Genomic DNA, 19,548 nt, shown 5'->3' with positions numbered 1-19,548 from the left:
TGTTTCTATTACATGTATTTTATGTATTGAATTCCTTCTGGTCCTAGTGATCACGACTCCATTGTTTATTACTTTGTACACTTTTTTCCTCAGCTTTGGTAACATCAAAATATAATTAATTGCAGCAAGCAAAGCTAGTTACCCCAGGGAAATCCTGGTCTCACACAACCCTTAGTTGAAGCCATACCTCCCACACAACTGATAGAGAAATTAAACAACAACAGCACGTCAGTTGGAACACCCGAAGTTCTAAATCAAACTTGCTGCTTTTAAGTATCGTCAATACCAAAAATGGTAAACCTGTTGTTAGACATCACTCCAAAGCCACCCCCTGTTCCAGAACTCTGCTGGAATAGCTGTGCTTCACCCCAGCAGCATGTCCCTGCTGACTATTCCCACACCATTACGGTTCCGAAATGTTTTGTTAGACATTTTGTCATCAACTGAGATCATTTTTGAATTGATTTTGCCACTGCTCAGCTGAAATGTATCAAACTGACTCACCGCATCAATAGTCAACATTCAATAGATGCACATAAAGAAACCTATCAGCCTTCTGCTACCACCAGCAAAGCCAAATTGAGACTGTCCTTTTGTAACACAGCATTAAAAAGCCCCAGGGGAAATTACTTGTAAGAGTGTCAGATGTACACAGAGCAATCTGGAACGATGATGTTATGTACACAAATATATACAAGCACATCGCAGCAACTATTTCTACGTAAAATGCCCATTCAGAAGACAAATGTCATGCTGGACCAGAAGCTTTGTGTAGACTCACTTACATAGTGTAGGGCTAAAATTATCTGGAGTAAATTAAAGGAATTGAAAATAGCATTTGTTTCCATGTTCGTTTAATTTCAAATGCTTTCTTATAGCTCACATCAGCGTTAATGTTTCCCACAAAATCATCAAATATTTGATTTCTAATTAAGCCCTTTTCTTTCCAGTGGTTGATCTGTCTTCTTGATCTTTAATTACATTTCCATCTACGTTATTCAACAGCAAATGCAAAGATTTGCATTTTTACGTTATATAGAAATCACTTGGTAAATGTTTATCAAAGACAGCTCCTTCTCCCTTTTGCTGTTCATGGATTGATGAGAGCAGCCTTGCAGACACAAGACAGTGCTCCCTATAGAAATGCTCCTCTTCCTTCTACCTCTATCTATGTAAACTCAAGGAGCAGCTTGTTAGGATTGCACTTGCTTAAGTAATTTGGTACTCCCCTTCACCTCTGCTGTCTTCTCACTGCTCCCATGTCAGCAAAGCATGATTTGTAACCAGTGTTGACGTACAGCAGAGAACAAACACTGACCTCAGCACAGGGATCCCTTGCATTTGGGTACCTACCAATGAGCAGAAGTTGCAGATGTATTTTGTTCCAGTTTTAGAGCCAAACCTTAATAATTCACTGGGCCAAAAGAGTGCAGTTTAGAGGTACTGCACTGATGCGGAAGGAATACCAACCAAACTGGGTTTGCAGGAGCAGAAAGAATTCAACACTCAGTCCTTTCCCAAGAAGACCTTTCCTTTCCATCTTACTGCCTTCACATCAAGTAAAACAAGCTCTTATTTCACAAACCTCTTTGTTTTGGATCCATTTTGCCATGTGGGCTCTACTAATCCATTCTAGACAAACGGAAAGAATAATTCTCTATTTGACCTTCTGGAACAAAATTATAAGGGTTTTTTTTTTTGGCAAGGGAATCAGTATGTTGCTACAGAGTGCTTTGATTTAAAATATGTAAAACGTAGTGTATTAATTCATTTATCACAGTTAATGTCTCTGAGCTTCTCTGCAATATAGAATTTGTAAGAATTGAAGCAAGTCACGCTTTCCATTTGGCTCTGGAGATCACTTTGCTAATCACCACAAATTACATTAGCTCATGGAAGATTCACCTAAACAAACTACAGCCCTATTGCTAATACTGCTTGGTTACTGCCAGAGGTAAAAACCTATTTTTACAGTTCTAGCTCGTTCTGTGTACCACCTCCATCCACATCTACTTCAGACTGGATTACTGGGGGATACTTGAGCAATTCCTGCTAATAGTTTAATATTTACTCTTGGAAACAAATTAGCCACGAAGAAAACTAATGGCAATAATATGTAGCTTGAATAAGGGCAAAACGACAGGATTACTAAATCATGCTTATAGATGCTATTCTACTTTTCAGAAGAATAGCATTTTTCTCAAATACGTCCCTCCCTGCAGAGCTGTCCTGCACTTGGCGTCAGACAAAGCATGAATTCTATTTGGAAAGTTGGAACAATTTTTGGTTACTGTATGGGAAGTGCTGAGTCACGGCCTGAACCTCTGATTAATCACCTGAGGCAAGCAAGGAGTCAGCCCTGGGAGCACAGCTGAAAGCAATTCACCTGTGCTGCAGGAAGGGGTGGAGCCTGGCTGCACCTCTCCTAGACCCATTTAAGAGCTGACTGCCAGCGGGGAAGGATCTCTCTCTCTTTGGAAGATCCACTCCACTGGAGTTTCCTGAGCAAGCCCATGACATGGGTGAGCATCCTATTGATTCTCTTTGTCTTGCTGTGCCTAACTCTCTTGCTTATTTCATTATCATAACATCTTAATATTATTTGATTATATAATATTCCTTTATATAATTTTCATTGACTATACAGTTACCTAAAGATGGAACTCTGATTTTGTCAGTGTAACTTTAAATGCAATACAGGGTATTCTCCTATTTTAAGTAGGACAGAAGGGCAGGATTGGTTTGTATTGCTTAAGCAGCTAGAAGTAAGGAACAAATCAAGAAAGGATCCAAAGGGAAGAAAAAAAGGCAGAGCACCAGTTGAGGGTCCCCTCTTCAGCCAAGAGAGATGGCTTGAGGTGAGAGGAATATTTAGTGCACTTAGTCTATACTCAAGACAGAAAACATTCATAGTTGCACACAGGGGAGGCTGTGAGCAGGGGGAACGGAGAAAGCAGAGAGTGAGGGAGGGAATAACAGAACAGGAGGAAAAATGGGAGACGGAGAACTGTGCTGTGGTGAGGAATGTCCCAGACAGCAGGTTTCATGAACCTGGCCTCCTTTCCTCGTGCATCACCTTCAGACGGTTGTTAGAGCTGCTCTAAGGGACACTCAGCTCAGGGGCTTAGGATCTTTGCTCTGATCTAGTGAGAACTAAAAAGCTCCATGGTTTATGTCACCAGGTCAGAGTGCGAGTCCTGCAACAGAGCAGTAATTAAGGTTTAAATGGCACTAAAGTGTAGGATATCATAGCCACGGTTCTGCTGGGTAGCTAAGGGAGTCAGTGCTAGAGACAAGAGAAACACCTACCCTTTACTTTGTGTGCCATCTGCTACGGGGCTGGGCAGGATAATGCACTTGCTGTCACTTGGTTTTGCCACTTCCCCCTTTTGTATCAGTCTATTAAGCAAACCATACTGCAAAACCATTTCAGACAGGATACAGCAGGAAACATGCAAGCCTCATGTCTGCAGCACAGGTGTTCAGCATTCAAAATAAGCAAATTTCCCATTTGTACAATCTATGCTACAAATGGGAACAATGAGATAACTTCCCAGGACCAAAAGGTCAGAGCTCCTTCAATAATAATATACAATATCCCAAATCCCAACATCCAGATATCCTCCAGATACAGGGTGTGGGGATTGGACTCAGGCTACATGAAGCCAAAAGAAGTTTTAAACCTGCTGTGAATGGAAACTTGTTTCGACTGTAGATCTTTCCCTTGCTTCTAAATAGCACTGCCTTACAGTATACAAAGCCAAGATCACTTTTGCTAAAGGTGACAGTTTATAAATACACAATGTTATAATTGTGTAATGAATAACATCATTATAATTGCATTCAGGACATTTTTTCCTAAGCCACAAGGGCAACAACTTCTAATAAAGCATTTTACATTTGAAAACAGATGCCATTGCCCACAAGACCTTTTCCAAACATGGACACATTTCTGAACCCTCAGGCTACACTGCAGAGAAAGGAAACCAGTACTAAAACAAGGGAAAATGTATTTAAACTCTGATTCTCGTTTGGATGAAATAACATCTATTAAAAGGTTGGGAATAGCTGCAAGGAAAATGAACAGCTATTAAAGAGTTAAAAAAATTTTCGGTGAGCAGCATGTGGTGACAGCATGGCTATTTTTTTTTCTTTTTTCAGTTTACAGAAGTTTGCATTTTGTGATGAAAGTGGTCTGAACTGTCCATTTTCTGGAGAGATGTTCGCCCACACACTACGAGTAGTGACACAACGTACTTTTTATGATTGAATGAAAAAGTCGCTTCAGTTCTGGACACAGTAAGTAGTCATGGATTTTACTATCAAACCTGCGTAAGAATAAGTACTTTGAGTCTGTAGGATAGAAAATTATGTACACACAAGATAAGCAGTGGAACCTAGCAAAGCTGTATATGCATGATTGTTAAAAAGAATAATAAAAACTTTTATGAAGAAATCAAATACCAGTGTATTTTATCTTCTGTTTTACTCCCTCCTCCAATAATAAGCTAAGTAAATTATCTGCATACTAAGTCCAACTGCTTTTTTTTAATTGCAGCCCAAAGTTACAAGAAATTCAGTCAGATAAGAGTCTTAATTAAGAACACAATGAGTTGCAAACATTTCTTTGCAGTTGTCTATATTATCTCTGATTTAATATGCTCCGTGCCCAGCTAATTTGCTCCAGCTCCCACCTATTACTTAGCGGAATCTAAGAATGGCTGAGGCTGGAAGGCACCTCTGAATGTCACCTGCCCAACCCTGTGCTTGAGCATGGCTACCTGGAGTGAGTTGCCCAGGTCCACATCAGGTGGTGTTCCAGTATCTCCAAGAAGGGAAACTCCAGAACTTGAGCAACCTGTGCCAGCACTCAGTCACCTTCATGCTGTAAAAGTATTTATTGGTGTTCAGACAGAACCTACTGCATTTCACTTTGTGCTCATTGCCATTTTGTCCTGAACACAAGACAACAAATATTATGTACTGGATACTGCCATGGGCTTGAAATAACATGGTTTTCATTCTCCAGAAAGCCTTGTGAGGCAAAGTAAAAATCTTGTGTTTGATGTGTATTTGTTTTATGCTTTTGGCTGTACCTTGAGTACTGTGTTCAGTTTTGGGCTCCTCACTACAAAAAAGACACTGAGGCCCTGGAACATGTCCAGAGAAGGGCAACAAAACTAGTGAGGGGTCTGGAATACAAGTCTTATTAGGAGTAGCTGAGGGAGCTGGGAATTTTTGGTCAGGAGAGGAGGCTCAGGGGAGACCTTACTGCACTCACAACTTCCTGAAGGGAGGTTGTAGCGAGGAGGGGTTTGGCCTCTTCTCCCAGGCAACAACCAGGACCCGAGGAAATGGCTGCAAGTTGTACCAGAGGAGGTTTAGGTTAGACATAAGGAAGAACTCTTTCTCTCAGAGAGTGGTCAGGCACTGCAATGGCTGCACAGGGAGGTGGTGGAGTTGCTGTCTCAGGCAGCGTTCAAGAGGCGTCAGGATGTGGAGCTATGAGATATGGTTTAGTGCTTGTGGTAGCAACGGTAATGGGAGGACAGTTGGACTAGATGATCTTGCAGGTCGTTTCCAACCTTGTGATTCTGCGTTGTATTTGCAGCCACTCCAGCACAGGGGGAGGAAGATCATGGAAACAAGCAGCAGCCCCAGGGCAGAGCCCCCAGCCCGGTACGTGCGGTCCGCGCCGGGGGGGGGGGGAGTGGAGCTGTCCGCAGTGCTGAAAGGGCGGCGCTGCCGCTATCCACAATGCTGCAGGGCCCCGGGGTCGCTCCTACCCCAAGTGGGGACAAAAATCCATTCATTTCCATGCCAGGGTTTTGGATTAGATTACAAAGGAATGAAAAAATAAATAAATTAAAGCCAACACCCCACCGCAATTCTCTAAGAAGTCTGGGCTCGGGGCTGTCTCGCACTAGTTCTTGCCTGTCTGCTGAGGATTATCAGGTTTTCTGTGGCTTTCACAGATTATGTCTTTGAGACTGAACCATTTGAAGAGACACGATGTTATCAGAAAAACAGGTCACACCCGCAGCCAACTGCCAGTGGGACATATCTGGCATCATCTTTATTTATTTTCTGAGTAGCTCCAGATACTGTTTATTTCTGATGGAAAATAAAATAAGGAACTTAGCCGCAGACCACAGAGAAAGGTAAATTCTGCCACCTTTCTACACTGTAGCAAGAAAGAAATAAAAGAAGAATATTCTCAAATCCTTTTGTTGCTCCTTTTTTTTTTCTTCTTCATTTAAACTAAAAATGTAAAAGGAAAACAGAAGAAACTGGATGTGGTGAAGATGCTTATTGTGTGCTCCTCATACAGTAATCTGACAAGTGATTGACAGTAGGCATTTTCTAGCAGCTAGAAAATCGCCTGTACTACATACACACACAGTTGGCAAACCCCTTCTTCGTGTCCTAAAAAGCTGTAGTCTAACAGGAAAAATCTGTTTCCCATCTCATCACCAAAGTTACATCCATTCTGCTCATTATATTTGTATTCTACTGGGAGGAAGGCCCAAAGGAACACTGCATACTACAGCACAAACACTTCGAAATGGCCTCATTGCTTTTTTCCCCACTGTCAAGAATGATACTGGGGAAGGGGGGGAGGTGGAAGAAGGGGATCTGTTACTTTCAGGTAAAACTGTAATATTATGTAACTGGTATCAATTATGGGTAAAATCAGAAGAGTCAAATTCACATAAGAGCAGTTTAGCAGGCACTTAGACAATTTGGCCTGACATTTTAAAAGAGAACTGATTTATTTTAAACAAGAGATGAAATCACGCTGTGAACGATTACAGGTCTTTATCCTCTAAGGTTCATCTCCAACATTAAAAAAAAAAAAAAAAAAAGGGACTTTAAAATGTTGTACTGGCACTTGTAAGCAATGACATAGAAGGCATTCATTTGTCTTTCAGTGATTTATGGTACTTTGCTTAACTAAATAACAGAAAATCTTCTACGCTTTTGAAATTCATCTTCACCATTTCCTTCTCAGTCTCAGTCACAAGTGTTGACACTTCTGGGTTAGAATCATCTTCTCTGGTTGTGGGTGCACTGCCCTTCCTCCATGCTGCACTCGAGCTATGTGTGTGCTGTGAGAAGGCCGTGGCTTTGATTCTGAGCATTTTTGACTGGGTATTACAGGCTTTTCATAGGATTTCAGTTTCCAAGTTTCAATCAGTTTTTCTACTACCGATCTGCACGTTTTGTCTTATTCTCTAAGAACAGAAAAGTTTCAAGGGCAAGAGAGTGAAAAAACACGTTTAACTATGACTTCTATCAGCCCAATTCCTCACTTCCCCTTACAAATGCCTCAAGAGGTTTGTAGTCATAGTGGAAAACAGCTTCTCTTTCAGCTACAAGTGACCAAACATTATTCTGCACTCTCCAGCAACACACCTGCTGCACGTGCTGGTACTTCGTATTCAGGTATTATTCACCCAATTAAGAGCTTCAAAATTCTACCTCACCACAGCTGCTGGACCCATGCACAGGTACAAATAGATATTTGGTGTGTGCCGTTTCAATACCCATCCTGCTGCAGTAATCTGCATTTGTTAGCCTAAAGGCTCTCATTTGTTTTGTGGACACGAGATTCTGCCTTTCATCATTCAAGTATTCAACTACTTTTTCACCCCCAGAAGTACCTGCAATGCAGCTGAGCAGAGCACCAGGAGGCTTGCACAGCAAAAGGAAATTGAAAACCAGGATTAGATTTCAGCTGAATTAAGTGGCTCTGTTGTGACAGTGGTTACTCAAAATACTTCATAAATTTTTCTCTCCCATCTGCAAATCACCGCTTATTGCTAACATATTTTGGCATGCTAGCTGCATTCTGCCTCTTTGGAAAAGAGATGAAAAACCTCTCCAGGGAGCACAAATTTCATTTCGACTTTCCCTCTCTTCCAAATTTTTATCTGGGAGACTCCATACTGCTCAGCACAGTGTACTTTTACACAAAGACTAGCATTAAGATTATTTCTTAGGGCAGCAGCAACACTGCTAAAGCAAAATAAGTGGCATTATAAATGTTTGCTCCATTTCTTTAAGGTCTTGTTCTGGAATGTGGGCCAAATTGAGGTCTTGGCAAATGGACTGGTTATTTCCTCATTCTGCTCACCTGCTTCTATAGCACAAATCTAAACATTCAATGGAAAGCAGAGTCATGGAATGGCTTGGGTTGGAAGAGACCTCAAGAATCATCAAGTTCCCCTCTGCCACAGGCAGAGCTACTCTCAAGGAGTTCTTCTCCCACTCTTTATGTATACCTGGGACTACTCCAACCCAAGTGCAAAGCCTTGCACTTTGCTTTGTTGAACCTTACTAGGTTCACACTGGTCCACCTTTCCAGTTTATCAAGGTCCCAGACATGAAGATTCAGGAGAGTGTTAAATTTACAGATAGGTCCAGCAGCAGATTTTCTGCTCTCAGACGTTTTCTTTTTTCTCCTTCCTTTATGTACCCTACACTGCAGTGGAAAACTCAGCTCACAGTCCAAATGGTGCATTTAATTCTGCCCAGGTCTTTTTACTTGGTTAAGATAATCAATTCACTCTCCCATCCAGTTTTCAACAGTCCAAGGTTAATTGTCCCTGTTTTGCTCTGCCCTTATGCCCGCCCTGCCCCAGAGCTGACAGTGTCAATTCCAAACCCAGAGATTTGCAGTCAGGAGGGCACGTGTGTGTCAGACAGAGTCCTGTTCACCACTGCATTCGATCACAATCTGTCCTCAGTGTATGCACTCAAGGACCAGCACGGGTGACCCACTGTCAGCATTGCTGTGTGCTCTCCTGTGAGCTCACCACACAGCCAAGATCATGATTCACACAGGACCAGAGCTGTTTTATTTCTCTAGAGGTAAATATGAAACAAAACTACCCTCGACAGCCCTTACACATGTAGTGCCTCCCCACCAGATCAAACACCTTTGACCATCTCCTCTTAGACCACAGATATGGATTATCCTCACCTCCTTCCTCTGCTCCTGATGCTCACAGTGTCCCCCAGCACTCTCCAATGCAAGCGGAACAACAACATAAATCTGATTTTAAAGGGTTTGGGAAGACCTTGAAAAGCACAGTGGCATTTGTTGGAGTCGCAGTGCCTCAGCTGAGAGCTGACCTGCACACAGTGCGGGTGCCCCAAATCTTTGGCACTGCAATAGCCAAGGACACACAGAATGGGTTCTTTTGGCCTTCAGAAATGTTCCCTGAGTTTTCAAAGCTTATTGGCACCGGGCACCAGACAAGTGCCAGACAATATTCCCATCTTCCTTTGCGTTAAACAAGTATGATGCAGCAGTTGGATGAACAGGCATTAATTTAGGCTGCCCAGAGAGGCTGTGGATGCCCCATCCCTGGAGGTGTTCAAGGCCAGATTTGGATGGGGCCCTGGGCAGCCTGGTCTAGCATTAGGTGGGAAGGTTGGTGGCCCTGCATGTGGCAGGGGGTTGGAGATTCATCATCCTTGAGGTCCCTTCCAACCCTGGCCATTCTGTGATTCTGTAATCCAATGTTAATGCAAACCACGCAGTAATTCTGGTGTCTCAAGCTGCATGTTTCACACCACCACAACTCCGAGATGTACTCATTTTCCTGTAAGATGCAAAAGTGCTAAGAAAGTGTTGTTTTCCCAAGGGGGGTCCCGTGGAGGGTTGAGGACCCCACAGGAGCTCTGTGTGTGGGGGAGGGGGGACCTCTGGCGGTGGCTGTGTGTCTGCCCCAGGTAACAGCAGGCCCCCAAGTTATTTCTCTCATTACAGGAGCTTAATTCACTTGCTATGTGAGACATCGGCACATAACCCAATACAGAGACACACTTTATCATCCTGGCCTCCAGCTATGAGCATGAAGCACCTAAAAATAGAGCAGTGCACTCTCAGTAATATTTCATTAAATGCTGTCAAACCCGATGCTGCCTGCCCAACCACAGCCGTGCCACAAAAATAGCAGCTGCAGGAAGCAGCTCACCTCTTGTCAGCTTTAACCTGGATAACACAGATCAGCGGAGGAAGAAGTTGAAACGTCCTCTAACTTGCAGACCAGAAGCACAAAGTCATGGCTGATCCCTGGGAACATGCTACGTTCTACAGCATGGGGCATTTTTCCAGCTTTGGACTCAGCTAACAGGCTCCAAAGACGCAGTTAAACTAACAGTCACCAACTCCTCACACAGACGCTTCATCTGTTTTAAGAACCCCACTGGCTTCTCCACTATGCAGTGAATTTGGAAGTCACCAAATGCTGCCCTGTGATCTCCACCGAAGCTTCCATAACTAAGCACTGTGCCCTCATGTCAATGACCTGCAGAGTGTGCTCCCAACTGCCCCACGTGCTCCCAGCTGGACAACACAACGTACCTCACCTTTATTTATTGGGACAGCCTGACTCACACTGTGGCCACTTTTACCTCTTGTATTTTTTTGAAATTATTGAATTACTTTCTGCGCTTGGGTCCACTGTTTCCTCAAAACAGATGTATGCTGTCTCCAAGCTGAAAGCTGTATTTATAGGCTCGATATCTATCTGATTTATTGACCTAAAAAACCCTACTCCAGGGACAGCCACAAAGCCACACAATATTTTCTAAAATTGGCTCCTGGTTTGGAGTCACTGTGACAAGAGGAGCACAGCCTCCACCAGCAGCTTCCCAATATGCAGGTTGGTGCATCGCTTCCAAAATCAAGTTTGATTTTTAATCCCTAGATCAACTTCTCCAAGTCTTTTTTAGTAAAACAAAATAATGCCAAAAAACACATCGGTTTCTTGGAAAAACACCAGAATTTGCCACTTTCTCCTTTTTCTTTTTGGAGAACACCAACACAAAATACCAAACACGTACCCAAGTGAAGATCTTTGCTTCCAAAACACTTTGGAAACATCTTTTTTCCCACTCAGAGTACCACTGCTGTGTGCAGTACACAGTATTTCTATGATGACTATTTCTATGACAGATCTATGTCTCACTTGCACACCTGCTCACGATGCCCAACTGTCCCTTTACGTGTCCGTTTGAGACGCTGCAATGACTTTCATTTCCCCGCAGAGCCCTCGATGGGAACCATCAAAAAGGAGCCAACAGATCACCGTGCCCAAGGCTGTACTCACTGGCGTGCTGCTGTCCGAAAAGGTGTTCATGCTGATGGAGCTGCTCATCTTGTCAGAGGACAGGGAGGGCGGGGAGGGGCTGCGCTTGCCCAGCTGCTCGGGGCGCAGGTCCTGGCGCTGCAGGTACTGCCGCCATGCGCGCTGGATGCTGGGCAGAGAGCAAAGCACACAGTTGGTGAATGCATCCACAGGAAGGATTTATGCTAAGAACCACTGAGGTTGGAAAAGACCTCCAAGATCAGCCACTCCAACCGTCCGCCCGTCACCAATGTTGCCCACTACAACGTGTCCCTCAGTACGACATCTAAACGTGGTGGTCTTGTCTTTGTGCGCTTTGTTTTGAAAATTACCATGCACTGCTACCCTGTGTAGGAATTCCACTGTCACTGCTAGCGTATCTTGAGATACTTGTTAAGTAGATGGAATTCTTTATTACCTCTGTAGGCCTTACATTATGCACTCCTGGTGTATCTTGGGATGCCTGTTAAGTAGATACATTTCTATGTCTCTAATTCTTAAATCACTTGTGCGAGTTTAAATCTAAGACTGTACTTAACTCAGCAATTCTCTCACAGCTTGCAAACACAGAGGAAGACAATTATCTGCTTAAAGAAACGAACAGCATAAAAATCTTACACCAGTAATAAAGATTATAACACAGACATGGTTGGCCCTTCAGAGCCAGCCCAGCACCCTCTGAAATCCACCTCCCACTGCCAATGGGACTTAAAACTGCTCCAGAGCAATGTGTGGGAGTGCAGCAGGAGCTCTGCTTCCAAACCCTGAGCTTTGACTGTGAGGAGGCGAAAAGCCAGCCAAGCCCACAGCCCCTGAGCATCTGCCTGGGCAGGGTTCTGGAGTACTTTCCCTGGGCTGCAGCTCGGCAGGTGGCAGTGCGGCACCACCAGAGATCCTTGCTATCAAATCTGTGCTGCTAACAGCATGGATGTGAAAGGGAATTATGGAACAATCTGCCAACCCCATGGAAAAACAGGGCTAAGTTCTGACCTGAGACTCATCTGAGCTACAGCAGTGCAATGAGACTGAAATGTTCCTTTTGGGGATTTTTAACATTTGATTTGCTGGCAGATGAACTCAGCAAATCCTTCACCATGCCTGGTAATGGCATGCAGCACCCTGACCTCGGTGTGCTCTCAGCTCTGCAGAGCTCCCTGGTTGCTCTTCCAGCAGCACAGTGCGACCCTGGGGGCTCAGCACCAGCCCAGGGAACTCCTTGCTGTGACCCCCAGCCCCACTCCTGCTGGCACTTTGGAGGTGTGAAATACGGACCACGCTCCTTCCTCCTGCAGGGAGCCTTACAAATACTTTCTGGTGCAACCCAAAGGATCCAAAGCCTTTCCTACAGATGTTTATTGTCCTAGAAGTACACTTTCCACTTTGCCTTTGTAATAAAGGTGTCACTTCTGCTCCGAGTTCCACAAACAGGAAAAAAAACCACACAGCCCCCAGATGTTGCTGCTAAGATCTCATGGCTCTCCCAGCTCTCTGGCAGGAGGTTGTGGGAAGGTGGGGATCAGCCCCTGCTCCCAGGTAACAGCAATAAAGGCCTCACCTTGTACCAGGGGACAATGTGCATTTCAGAGCGGTTTGGATTGGTCAAGCCCCATGCTGTTTTCATACAACAGCTTTAAGATGGACAGGAATACCAACTAAAGCCCCCAGGTGCAAATGCCAGCGGAGGAGCTTCCAGTAATTGTGTTTTGCTTTAAAAAAGAATTTGCATCTTCACATCTCCAGCATTTATACTTCACATCACCTCAGCTCCATGCCCCACTGCAAAACACATACCAGTAGTATTTACATATTAATGCTTACATGCATTTTCCATTCTAAAGCATGAGCATAAACTGAAGTTAAGGTACAGCTGCCCCTCTCAGAAGCTCTGTGGACTTTTCTTTTCAGTGGCCTTATATTGGCATGTCTAAAAGACACTGGCTGGATTTTAATTTGAAACTTCATGTCCTTTCAATATTTTAAGACAGCATTAATGTTTTAACAACAAGTATAGCACATTAGGTGCAGATTTCAGTTGAAACTGAACTTCAGTAAGTACAACTGTGTAATGCTTCAGCCTACAGCTCAGAATTTTGCCAGTGGCTTTGGGGCTCAAGCACAACCTGCTCTGTGCTCTGCCTCAGTATACTTAGAGTTGCACAGACACATGGGATGGACACAAGCTGGGTTCTGAGGTTCAGGAATCTGACAAACTCAGCAGCACTTAAATGCAGAAAGGACATTCCTGGTTACTCACATTTTCACTTTGGTTTCCAAGGGCTGTAAGTTGATACGATATTTTTCAATATTATTTTCCTCATCCATGGCAAGCTGATGGCTATGAAACAGAAGAGAAAATGGATTTAATGTGTCTCAGCATGACACTTTTGCAATCACTGTGAATTAATTCAGAAAACTTGACAAGACTATACAAGAGCTGCTCGTGTTCATGTGTTGCTGCCTCTGGGGGAAGGCATTTGGATCCCCAAGTCCAACCCCACCTCACTTAACAAGAAGTAGGAATTTGGACCCAGTTCTCAGACTGGGGCCTGCTTGAGTCCTTGCAGTTTTCTGTACTAAACCATCCAGATGCCAGTCCCAGAGTCAGGCACACCCAGCAAAGAAGCTGCTGCAAACAGAACCACTGGCAAATATAGTAGATATTCTTGCTAAATTAACTTTCATCCCCAGGGCTACATTTGAAAAGCTGGAGAGTAAAATGGAAAGTAACAGTGGTAATGCTGGCAGCAAATGAATTACATCAGCAAAGGCCATACAAGAAGATGAAGAAATATTCTTTGTGATATACCAGTGACTGAGGAGTCGGTGCTGCAAACCGATTGCTTTGAGAAAGCAATTTTAAAATGTTACAAGATAAAAATCAAACGTCTTGGGACACTGCTTTGGATGGGACTGGCAACATGAATGAAAGAACTCTGCATGAAAATTGGTAAGATCAGACCCCAACCTGGGGAGTTATTTTGAGACTTTGACTGGACGCTTAATTACGTCACCCAATCAGCACCAGTTTTCAGGAATTATCTTCCTGTAACTAAAAGTAAAGATTGTTTGTGGGATAGATGTGAGATCTTGTAGATCCAGTATATTGCCAGGTGAAAAATATACGCACGTTAAAAAACACACGTATGAGATATAGTGGAAATCACACCTTTACCTTTGAAGCGAGTATTTGCCATCATTGACGTGTTCCAGGGTGTTCTGGAGCTTTCTGAGCTCTTCCTGCAAGAAGAGAGAGAAATGTTTCATTTCTCATTGGCTGACACTGGAGATCCCCCCTCAAGCTCCAACCATTGGGCCCAACCACAAAGCACAACGTTTCCTCAGGCAGCCTTCAGGGCACGCTTCCCAGTGCACATAATAGCTACAAAGAAACCAACACCTTTATCAACATACCCAGCACGTAAAGATCAGACCTACAAAAAATAATAGCAGACTGAAAGAGGAAAGTGTTCCTTTGTTTGCGAGGTGTGTGGCTGTTGTGATTTGAAAGATGGTTTGGGGAAGAGGTGATGAGCATCAGCTCATACCAAAGGGCACTTCTCTTTGTTCTGCAATCAAACTGTAGTTGCACAATTAAGAGAGTTGCTAGCTGAGATTTAATATGAAAGATAAATGAAGATAGCCTGCCATCTTCACCAGGGTATTTGCATTGGATCCTACTTCAAAAGAGGAGATGCCAAGAGCTGAACTGCAGATGTAGATGGGGTTCCCTGCATCCACATCCACCCCTGGGGGTCCAGGAAAAATCCCTCATGGATTTCAGCATGGACAAAGGACTTAAAAACTAAGTTGTGTTTTTCTAGCAGTGCCACACTCTGTTCAGAAGGGGTGGGAGCTGAGAGATGGTGGAGATCTGTAACCAAGCTAAAATTGAGAAATACGCAACGTGAAGTGCAATAAAAACTATTTAAATACATATATTTGTTTTAAGCAGGTGCAAACCTAGAATTAAAGCAGATTATAATCCATGTTATGTTGTCTTCCTGTTGCCAGACCATCTCCGTGGGCCAACAAGGTGGTTCGCTGTAGGATGGGGAATGCTGGGACATGCTGCAGCGCACAGCTTGTTCTCACAGCCACTGAAGGAGAAGAGTATCGGTCTGTTTCCACCTGATTTACTCATGAAGGTGCATCTCTATCCTCTTTTATAATACATAACCTAAATACATTGCCCCAGAAATATCCAACTGGCCAATAATGAAAGCACACCGGGAGGTGGGAAGTCCATGAAGACACAAAGATGTCAACCCATGGCTTCTCTTACCTCATCACATTGGGAACTAAATGGAAAAGCAAGAGCTACTCAGAGGTATGGAGGTAGGGAAGGGGGCCCACAACCATCTTACACAGGGATATGGATTCTCAGGAGATTAACAAGATAAAATGAGGATATTTTCATCATCCCGAGATGAATCGCACACTTTTGCTTCCAATGCCACCATTGCTGTCGTTGCAGCCCAGTGGATCTGACAGTGCCTTCTCAAACACAACCAATTTTTAATCTTGCACACATGTGATGCAGAAGCCAGGCTGCTCCCCCAAAACCTGCCACTGGAAATAACCCATCCTCAAACTTCCAGGGCTTTGCTTTCTTTTTATGCTCAGTCCTTCCTGGCACATTAAAAATAAGCAACTTCCAAAATTGTTTTCCTTGAAGCGCAGTTTGGTTCAGAAGATAACCTTTATTCTCCCATATTATTCTGCTGGCCATTTTTTCAGTGTGTCCCAGAGCACTGTAAGGTAATTTACAATGTGAAAACAATTTGCAATTGACTTTATATATAGCCCTGGGTGACAAAACCTGCACAACTTACATAAATCATTTCTTGTGTTTGACATCATTTTCTATTAACCTAAGGGTGAAGACGGAACAAAAAAAGTAAAAACCGAAATCAGTTGTGACATTTTTGACTATTCAGCCTTTCAATTAAACATCACCAGCCTGCCTATCTAAAAGCCATAACATAAGACAACTACAAAAGGGGCACAGTAACGTTTGCATAATTGGGAAGAGAAGGAGACATAAAATCCATACTAATTTCAGTTTTGCGTCATTAAACATGAAGCATTGATTATTGCTCCTTGCAACCATGGCTGTGGGCCAGCTCTGCTGCTGAGCCTGGACCCTGCGTGGCATTGAGCAGGGGTTGATGACAGCAGCCAACTGGGAGATGTTTGGCACAGGTTACACCAGGAGCGACCCAGCTGCAAACTCAGGCTTGGGAAAATTAAACTGGAAGAGATCCACGCTTCTGTTGGAACACGCGATGAATTACGGTGCCTCCATAAAACTTGGTAGAATGTAAACATACTGTGAAATTTATTGCAGTTTTCATTTTCCTACTTCAGTGGAATACAGATGTTAATAGTAGTCGTCGGAGCTGCAGAAATATGTATAAACATTAAAGCTGGAAAGCACCTCTAGGATCATCAGCCCAACCAACCCATCCCCACTGCACTTGGGGCTCCCCAGTTCTGCCAGCAAAGGCAGAGAGGTGACTTCTGCACAAGGCCACTTAGGAAGGAAAAAAGCATTTCCTGGATGTTTCTAAGCCACACATACCTTTGGGAAATAAATATTCAAACAGTAAATGCAGTGGTCCCTCAAGTCTACTTTGGAGAAGTTTGCTTCCAAAGGCCAATATTAGCCTAATGTCTAAGGGAAGAACTCTGCAGATGCAAAGTCGTGCCTAGAGAAATATTTACCTGGAATAGCAGGCTGTGAGCCTGTGCTGTCACTGTGCCCAAAAATACCCATTTGGGTCAGTGGAGCTATTTATACCCACGGGTTTGTACCAGCGCAGAGAAATCAGGGCAGAGGCCACGTGTTGGAAATTAATGTTCAGAATCCTTTCTGAACATGTGTGCCATTGTTGGAGCATCTCTGCCTCAGAGCTCTGCCCGCTGCTGTACAACAGGGATTCCCCAGGCAGAGACAGAGGTTGGGGCAGAAAGCACCCCCCCAGCACAGGAAAACCCCAAAACTGCAGCAGCAAAGACCTGTTTTTCCAATTTATAACTAAGAGCAGTTATTCAAACACGTCATCGAATCATAAAATGGCTTTGATTGGAAGGGACCTCACAGAACACCCAGCCCCAACCCCCAGTCAAAGAGGCTATGCCCAATCCTTACCCAAGCCGCAGGATGTATTTTTTTTAATTCAAATTTCACGTTACTCATGTCCTCCTATCCCACTGTGTCATTTACAGTGCTTGAGGGTCCCAGGAAGGAGCTGTGGAACCTCACCAGTTCACCTGCTGGGCTGCAGCAGCACCTCTGTGCACAGCATCTCTGCTGGGCTCCGTCTGACCATCGCTTTTCCCCACAGTGCCTCACTGAAAACCAGCTCCCAGCCTTGTAAGGGTATCAGAGCAATAATCCTTTAGCAGGAACACATTAAGCTCAGTTTTCCCAGGGAAGACCATGGTCCCCGTGTTAAATGATGCCCCAGCGTGGGCAACCAGCAGACCGCCTGCATTGCATGCATCACAGGGGTGCGTAGAGCCTTCTGTGTCCCATTTAAGGGCTGGAGCACAGCAGCTAACACAGCACCCCTGCACACTGAGCAGTCAGTAGCAGTGGTAATTAAACGTCAGACAGTGGCACACGCTCCATATCTCACAACAAAAAGAGACAGCAGATGATGGAGGCTGTTGTGTATTGGGGGCGGGAGGGGGAAGCCCTACTGGGCAATCTAATAGGGAACACTTCAGCTATGAATATGCAAGGAAAGTACATTAAGTGCACACGATTAACATAGCTGCAGGGGCTCCGCAATGCACAGCTGTCAGAGAGATTTACCAATCACATTGAAAAAAACCACGCCATCTTCGGAGTCACCTCAATCTACTTCAGTTGCAGATACAGACTTAGGAAGAAAATACAAATTAGCGTGGTGGAAACGTGTGAGCTGCTGCACGGAGACACAGCAAGGCTGTCCACTCAGACCCTGGCCCATAAGCTCCAATCTCACAAGTACCTTGTGCTTTTGGTTGTGATACCTCCAGGGAAGGAACAGCCCTTGCTGTCTCCTTGTACATTAGGATTAGTTAAAATGGACTGTGGTTATTAACCACTAATTAATAGCAAGCAACTTCAGACTCTTGTATCACTCCTGCAGGCTCTTCAGAGTCCTCCAGCTACAGACATTGCTCCAGTGGGCACAGGGCAGTGAGCACATGCCAGCTCTGCCCACACACCCATCCTTCCCCACCAGCCAAAGCCCAAGGGCTGTTCCCAGAAGGATTCACCACACCAAACAGCAAATCAGGCCAAGGACAGGGCTGGCATCACTGATGCAACTCAGGCTGGAAGGATGTGAGCAATAATCAGAACACTGCTGGGATGGGCACGGAGCATCACAGCACTCTGGTGTAGATGAGCACACTGATACAGCAGCAAGGCAGCCAGGAGCTGAGGCACAGAGCGTAGGGGAACAGCAGCCATTAGGCAATGAACTCCAGCAGCTTAGTGCTCATGTGGCTGGATACCAGTGAGATATTTTGCCCGTTTCCTATGTTACTGAGAATCAAAGTTATGCTCACAGAACTGCTCCAGTTGAGGAGCTGCTGGGGCTTAGAAGGCTGGAAACTAAGGCTGGGTTGTGGGCAGCTCCTTTGGTCCTTCCACTGAAAACCCAGCAAGGTAGAGATGGAAAAGCTTTATTAGAGCAGTGAGTATACTGTTCTGCTGAAGATAAACTCTACACTGCATCATTTCTCAGTTTCACTCATTGCTGGAAGTTCCCATGGGTTGTGATTGCCTCATATTCCACAGGACACTTCACACACTTTAATACATGAATCAGGAATGTTTTCATTTTCTTCAGATAACATCCCTCCTTCTCTGCTAATACCCTACAGACATACTATCTAATTGCTTCTCTTCTCTATATTGTAAATCATGATTCTCTCTCCTGATCGTTGTTAAATCAAGACAAGACTTGATACGAAACTAAGTGTGAAAGCAGCATAGAGACCAAAACTGCTGGAAGCCCTGGCCTTCAGACCCATGAACTGAGCTGGTGCCCATTCCTTCTGCCACCATCCTGGCTGCACAGGACAGCTGCAATATTAAGTACTCTCCTGAGCACGATATAAGGGCAGGAGGGAAACACAGCAATGCTGTGACATCTCCCAGGGGACAGGAGCACTCGCAGAACGACCCACTGAGCCCTTCATTTTCTGTGATGTCAGTAAATTGTTGGGTTTTTTTCCTTCCTTCACTTCTACCCTCAGGAAGAGCAATGTATTGCACCATGGCTGCAGAGCTACAGCAGCTCTGGAGACCTCGCCCAAGGATGAATCCCACTAAGAAGCCAAGTGAGATTCCTTTAGAAAGCACCTTCTTTCTGCTATCACTGTGGTCAAGACTTCCAGCAGCACTACT

General features: G+C 44.3%; 1 protein-coding gene across 1 annotated transcript in view; it reads right to left on the bottom strand.

The window, feature by feature from the left end:
- Positions 1-14,378, bottom strand: part of SCHIP1 (schwannomin interacting protein 1) — an 84,615-nt gene extending 70,237 nt beyond the window's left edge. Inside the window, exons 1-3 of the mRNA XM_090147626.1 lie at positions 14,314-14,378; positions 13,396-13,476; positions 11,124-11,271 (exon numbers count right to left, since the gene is read on the bottom strand). Of these exons, the coding sequence (XP_090003752.1) occupies positions 11,124-11,271; positions 13,396-13,463 (216 nt within the window). The 5' untranslated portion in view covers positions 13,464-13,476; positions 14,314-14,378. The remainder of the gene's footprint in view (positions 1-11,123; positions 11,272-13,395; positions 13,477-14,313) is intronic.
- Positions 14,379-19,548: the final 5,170 nt, after the last annotated feature.

Source organism: Phasianus colchicus, chromosome 10 (genome assembly GCF_987193195.1).
Source record: "Phasianus colchicus chromosome 10, bPhaCol1.hap1.1, whole genome shotgun sequence".
Lineage (NCBI taxonomy): Eukaryota > Metazoa > Chordata > Aves > Galliformes > Phasianidae > Phasianus > Phasianus colchicus.
This window is presented reverse-complemented; position numbering and strand designations above follow the sequence as displayed.